At 31.1% G+C, this 6728-nt stretch overlaps 1 protein-coding gene across 2 annotated transcripts; it reads left to right on the forward strand.

Moving 5' to 3' along the window:
- Positions 1-851: 851 nt before the first annotated feature.
- Positions 852-5889, forward strand: LOC143233443 (zinc finger CCCH domain-containing protein 10-like). 2 transcript variants are annotated; one of them, XM_076469687.1, is made up of 2 exons: positions 852-1000; positions 2207-5889. In XM_076469687.1, the coding sequence occupies exon 2, from the start codon at positions 2366-2368 to the stop codon at positions 3161-3163; it is 798 nt and encodes a 265-aa protein (XP_076325802.1). In that variant the 5' UTR covers positions 852-1000; positions 2207-2365; the 3' UTR covers positions 3164-5889. The 2 variants fall into 2 exon arrangements, with proteins under 2 accessions (XP_076325802.1, XP_076325803.1); XM_076469688.1 differs by lacking the exon at positions 852-1000 and adding an exon at positions 1169-1396.
- The last annotated feature ends 839 nt before the right edge of the window (positions 5890-6728 follow it).

Here is a 6728-nt window from a genome sequence, read left to right on the forward strand (position 1 = left end):
GTAAATTTCCGAAACGCATCAAAAATAATATTCTTTGTGTGTTTCATGTAAATCAAGTGGTACTTTCACCGGTGTTAAGACTAGTAATTCTAAAGTAAAAGCACAAATACGTATAAAGTGGCACATACCTGAGCTTTATAATTACCTTGAGATATGTAAATAAAATGTATCTAGCTATTGAGGCAATTTTCCCAAGAAAATATTGCGTTCTTTCTGGCAAATCTACAAAGTAAGTTTGTTTGTTTCTTTTAGTGCAAAGTCACATTTGGCTATCTGTTATGTCCACTACGAGAAAACTGAACTTCAAATTTTAGCGTTGTAGGATATTGCGCTTACCGCTGTCCCATCAGAGTGCAGGAGAAACTAGAAAGACGTTATTAATTAATAAATTACAACTTTAAAATCACATGAAAAACAGAATCTTCAAAAATAAAAATCTACCTAAGTGGCAACTCAGTTTCACAGCTTACAATGCGAAAATTTAAGTTTCAAAGCCTAAGCTGGAAACCACAGGTATCTTTTGTACTCAATACCAAAGTAGAGTATAAATACAATGCAAATTACAAAACGCAGAGTATAAATTTTATTGTGAACACCTGTGAATAAGCTTATTATATTCTGTAGGAAACTCACGTTTCTTCTTAATATGACTTTTTAAATAATGAGTGATATGATACATATAACACTCTATTTCTGTCATTTTTAAACTATATTTGCTAAAATTATATTTAACTATAGAATGTTATTAATTTTGAAAGTTTATTTTTCATTATTTTTTTCAGACAAAGTTAAATATGCATATAGCCAATATTTTTTTTCTTAACGGTATTAACAGTTTATATTTTTCGAAATTTTCTAACAATCATTTCCCTCCAAAAATTCTATTTTATCATTCGTATATTCTTGATTTTCTGTTTTGTTCGTGCTAGCGACATTATTGTAGTATATTTGGTATCGCTAGTTCTATTACTATAATAATTAATAATTGTTAGCATTACAGGTGAGTAGGAATATTGTCTATTGTGTATTAAACTCGGTTCATTGGAATTAATTAGTCAAATTTTAATAACATTCTAGACCAACTTTCGTTTTTCAGGAATACCTCGAATATTAAGCAACACTCAAAAAAGAACTTAGGCCTAACGTTAGGGTTGACGTTTTCTTTTGTGTATTTATATCCTGTGTAGTTGTTTTATACTTCTTTTTTATTTTGAAACAGTTTCAAGAAGCGTTTCTTTGAGAATTATCTAAGAAATAAATTAATTTGTTATTCAAACGACATTTTTTAAAAATTCTAAATGCGTGTAAAGTGTAAGAAATCGTTTCTATCTTAATAAAATTACGGATCAACGAAAACCAAGGTCATCAAGGATTACAATCAGTGTAAAACTAAAACGTAAATTTTAACGTAATTGTTACTAATACTAGGATCTATTGCTTTAGTTTTGTTTTGCAATTCATAACAATGCATTTAAAAGATTGAGATAAAGCCTGATACTGTTCTAATTTATAGAACATTTAATTAATCTTCATGAACTCGTAATGTAAGACTGGCTATGGTTAAGAATGCTCCTTTCTTTAGATCTTGTTTATTCACTTGGTAGACTAAGAAATTAAAGTCTAATCTAAGTTCTAACATATCTAGTGTTTATTTCAATCGTAACTCAGGTTCTAAACAATATATGTTTATGATACTGCTATGTATGCAAGATTACCACTACCATATACCTTAAGATGGAAGTGCAGAAGCTAGAATGTTAAATGAATATCCCTTTTCTGTCTTTGACAAAGATAATGTAGAAGTTGATATTACATGTGTGTGTATGTGTTTATTTTTGTTTGTAGAAACACTAATGCCAAGTATTTTTGTGCAGTTTATTCTTTTTCTGAACTTAGTGATTCTAGTAAGTACTGTTTGTTTGTAATAAATGCAAACAAAAAGAAATATATCTTTCTGTTAAATTTTAATTTATTTCAGTAGTTTTAAAGTACACTACCTACTCTTGTATGGAATATTGGTATTCGCCAAGAAAATTTCAATCTCTTCACCCATATTTTGGGGTTGCATAAAACTTAGTGTTGTACAAATGCTTAATTTATGTTTAGTCATATAGCTGGTCATATAGTGCAGTTACTGTTTTAAGTACATATGAACTAGTTGTATATTTATTTGTTAAATATTTAATTATTTGCTGTCTTTTTACAGTACTACTGAGCCACAAATGTTGCAGGACACAGCTGAAGTATAACAGTAGCTATCCTGTATTTATCCACACATAGAGCTAAGCTCTCAAAAGAAACTGTTGACAACATCATTTTTAACTTGCTTTATTTTCTCTGTTTGTTTATTTAAAACTAGTACAGAATGGCTGAAAGTGACAATGGGAATGAAAGAGGTAATGTAACTGCTAGAATTGATGATGATATATGCCGTGACTTTCTGCGTAATGTGTGCAGTCGGGGGTCAAACTGCAAATACAAACACCCAGAACCTGAAAAAGAAAATCAAGAAGGTGGAAACAGGGATATTAAGTTCTGCCGTGATTTCCAAAATAGAGGTTGTCGTCGAGCTAACTGCAAGTTTGTACACTGCACTAAGCGGGAAGAAGAATATTATATAAGTACGGGAAAGTTACCGAGACATGTGCAGGAAACTTTAGGAGAGAAGGTTCCAGTTTGCAAAGACTTTTTGAGGGGTTTTTGTAAGCGAGGAATTTATTGTAAGTTCCGACACTTAACGACACATGAATATGAAATGGAAATGGGTGGGGGAAGAGGAATACCTGTTATGGGTGACTCAGAGTTTGATGATTTTGGATATGAGTTTCAGCCACAGCGTAAACGGCCAGCTTTTGATAGTAGTTTTGCCACTGGTGATGGGCAAGATGGTCCTGGGGTGTTGCTGCCCACTCCTGGTTCTGACCCAATGGCAAACACTTCCATGCCCGATGTTCAAATGTTGGAAGGGGAAAACTCAATTCTACGACGGAAAGTAGAGGAACTGAAAAAACAAGTTACAGAATTAACTTCAACTGTCGAGTACCTGTTGGAACAGAATGCACAGCTGCGTGCATCTAAACAGTCGAGTATGCCCCCTATTAATCCATCTCCTAAATCATATTCATTCCAAAGCAGTGGACCAAACACCACCCGACCTTGGTAACTTGGCAGGTTAAATGTTTCACTTTCATGGAGGTTTTAAAGCCAAGTTGATGAGTTTAAAGTGCTGAAGTTAGTAGTAATTGTTTTAAAAATATCCAGTCATTCTTCATCTGATAAACTCAAACTTTTTTTTTCTTTTCCCAGTTCCCTAAGAACTTCAAATGAAAGTTTTGTAATGTTTCAGAACATGTTTTATATCATTGGGGGAAAGTATACCATAATGTATTGCAGTTAATAATAAGCAAACATTAGCATTCTAGAGGCACTCATAGGTAGTGAAAGTGGGTTATTTAACATTTATGAAACTTTATTTTCTCTTATTCTTTTGCTCTTCACTTACAAACAGCTACAAGAAGTCAATGACTGAATAATAATTATTGTGATGTTATATTTTTGTCAAGGTTGAAAATTCCACATTATGTCTGTCATAACAGGTTTCTGTATGTGGATGTGCTGATACGAAAACCATTTGTTTATTGATTAAACATCTTTCGTTTTTGGCTAATTTGTCATAAATTGTTGAATTTACCTAACTATTAGTTTACTTCATCAACAGTTATAACAACAGTTTAAAGGACCTTCACAGATTGGGTCCAGGGTTAGAAATTAACTTTTTAAAGTCATAGTCACTGTTTGCTACCTGCCTGAGAAGTTGGTAGAAAAATGAACTTATCCACTGGCTGTCTTCATGATGAAAATGTGTTGTTTTAAATGAATGGTATAACTAGCATCAACATGTCATGACTGTTTTCCTGGCACAGCCTTGTGTTTGTGAATTGAAGCAGAATTTTTAAAATAAACTATAGATACTGATGATACCTATAGTGTGTCTATTTTTTCCTCTAAATGTATAGTAAAATGAAAAAAAACAATGTATTTAATATTACAAATTAAAATCAATGTTCTGATTTGATTCTGTTCTTTAATTTTAGAGGAATTCAAATGGAAGTTAGTTTTCTAGTCTCCTTGAATCCCAACTACTTTTAAAGTCACAACTGAACTATTCCAATAAAAATCAACTTGCGTGCACTTAAGTTTGTGCAACTTGGTGTTACCCTAAACTATATAAAGCCTGCAAATTAGTTAATAACTATAGCACTTAGCATTTGTGTAATTAAGCTGAAAAATGTAACATTCATATATTAAACCCTTAACTTGCCTTTTCAGCCCTTATAGTCTTATACAGTATTATAATCTGGGTATGTGGTGGGCAAGAGTGCAACTAGCCAACTGCATAACATTGCACTATAGTGAACTTTTTATTTTAATTTGTGTGACTTCAAATTAAATATGTTTATAGTAAAAATTATCAGTTGAATAAGGAAAATTGAGTAAATTAAATTAGCTGGTTTTGTTTCATAAAATAATCTTGTGTTTGAAAGTGGGTTACACTGTATCACTTTTACAGGAAATACATTTTAGTTATTTAAAAATACATGTATAGCAGCAGTTAATTAAGGTGGTAAGATGTATTATTTTAAAAAAATGTATGTACATTTCTCATGATTTCATTTATTACTTCTGTTTGTTAAGTACTTGTTCCAGTGCATTTTTTTTGTCATAAAAATTCTAGTAATAGTATCTATCTACCTATTTAACATGTTCTTATTTTTTAACCTGACTCATTGTGGGAATCAGGATATATCACAAAGTTCTAGGTTGGTTGGTTATCTATACTTTGAAATTTTATCCACATGACCAGTGTACTGTAACTGTGAACTACACAGATATCTTCAGAGTGGTACTAAACTATGATATTTAAACAATTTTTCAGCATCAAAATATGCCAGAATACTTCATATATTTGTAAGGAATTGATATAGGCATACTTTATAAACAACTTAATATAGGCATACTGTATAAAAAAAAAATCTTAGGGTATTTTTAATGTTCATAAAAGGGATGCCAGTGCCATGTTAAATGGTACAGTGAGAACCTAAGCCTCTGAGTTGTTAACGTGTGTAATTTAATGCAGACCATAGACTTAACAGTTAAGGAATAACACATTGTTCACAGCTACAACACAGAGGTAATACCTATTTTGGAGCAATGTGTTTTGTCTTCCTCTCATATTGCACATAGCTGCAGTTATTGACAGTTGCTACAATTATTTATGCAGGCTGTATGAGAACTCGCAAGAAATGATAACCAAAAACTGTGGTGTAATTTTGGCATGTCAATTCTCTTCAAGTTTAGTCTTGGTATGGGTCAGGTTTTTGTTTTAATAATTGGTCACTTCAAATTAATCAGTGTTTAGGCCAGTGAACTTTGTTAAAAGGACTAATGGGCACATCACTGCTTCTCTGTATTTTAATTTTATTTCATTTTGCATACAAATGATTTTATTTGTGAACCTGTGATACGTAAAATTTTGATCCTAAAGCACAGTTATGCATTTGAATACTGTGGGATAAGCTGTGTGCAGTTAATGAAGGTACATTAATGGAATTGGAATAACAAATTTGTCAGTTACTGTTTCTTTATATATAAAAAAAGTGTTTACAATATCTTATCAGTGTGATTACTGTTTGGAGAGAATATTTGATGTATAACTGTTTTCCTCACCAAATTGGATGTGCTTGTGGTATGCTTTCTGAACATGACCTGATGATTGTCTGTTTATGCATAACTTGTATGTGGAGGTTTCTTTCATTGATAACAGTTAAGTGAATTAGTACTGTCTGTATTGTTGACATACCATTACCAATAAACAATGTATTCACAAGTTTCTCATTGTTATAAAATTATTTACTCTAGTTCTGTACACAGTACTGAAGGTAGTGGGTTTTAACATTGTCATAGTACATTGCGTAAAGTTATGGCAGATTAATATATACATAAAAACGGCTGGTTTGGATTGAGAAAATTTTCTTATGCAGAGGAGTGTTATGGCAAATTGTATGTTACTTAAAATGTGATAATATATCCAATAATGTAATATTAATACTGTGGAAACTTCTAAAAATATCATTTTTGGGAAGGTTTTTTTTAATACCTGTATTTACATTATTTGGTTACCTATACATCTTTTGTGTGTGCTTAAACGTTATTAGACAGCTGTTATGCTGTTCATAGGCCATCTGCGTTTGTTTTGTATATGTTACATCTCAAAGTAATTAGTGATACAGTACAATAAACTGAAATGTTGCAAGTGAAATATCGTGATATACAAACATAACTTTACATAAGAGAGAAAATGTGATATATTTTACTACAGTTCAAAAGTAAGGCCTTCCATATTCTGTGGTATAGAGGGAAACTAGTTTTATAAAAGGTAACTGGTGTTCTTTTAAGTACAGAATAGTATTGTTTGTAATACATGCTAAGAGTAACTGATATGTTTGTTACATGAAATAACTGTATACAGTTGTCCATTGTCTTATTTTTTCCTTAGTGTTATTATTAGTACTTGAACATAAGAAATTAATAATAGAAAAATTAAATATAACTACTATTTTAGAACTTCCAACTGATTTGTAACCTGCCAAATTCTCAACCATTTTACTATTAAAAGTTTTCTTTTTTAACAATATTTTCCATATTAATTAATCTGTATAATAACAACT

The sequence above is a fragment of the Tachypleus tridentatus genome, chromosome 12, assembly GCF_004210375.1.
Source record: "Tachypleus tridentatus isolate NWPU-2018 chromosome 12, ASM421037v1, whole genome shotgun sequence".
Taxonomy (NCBI): Eukaryota; Metazoa; Arthropoda; class Merostomata; order Xiphosura; family Limulidae; genus Tachypleus; species Tachypleus tridentatus.

Excerpts from the sequence above, each read along its gene's own strand:
- LOC143233443 (XM_076469687.1), top strand. The coding sequence starts at position 2,366 with ATGGCTGAAAGTGACAATGGGAATGAAAGAGGTAATGTAACTGCTAGA.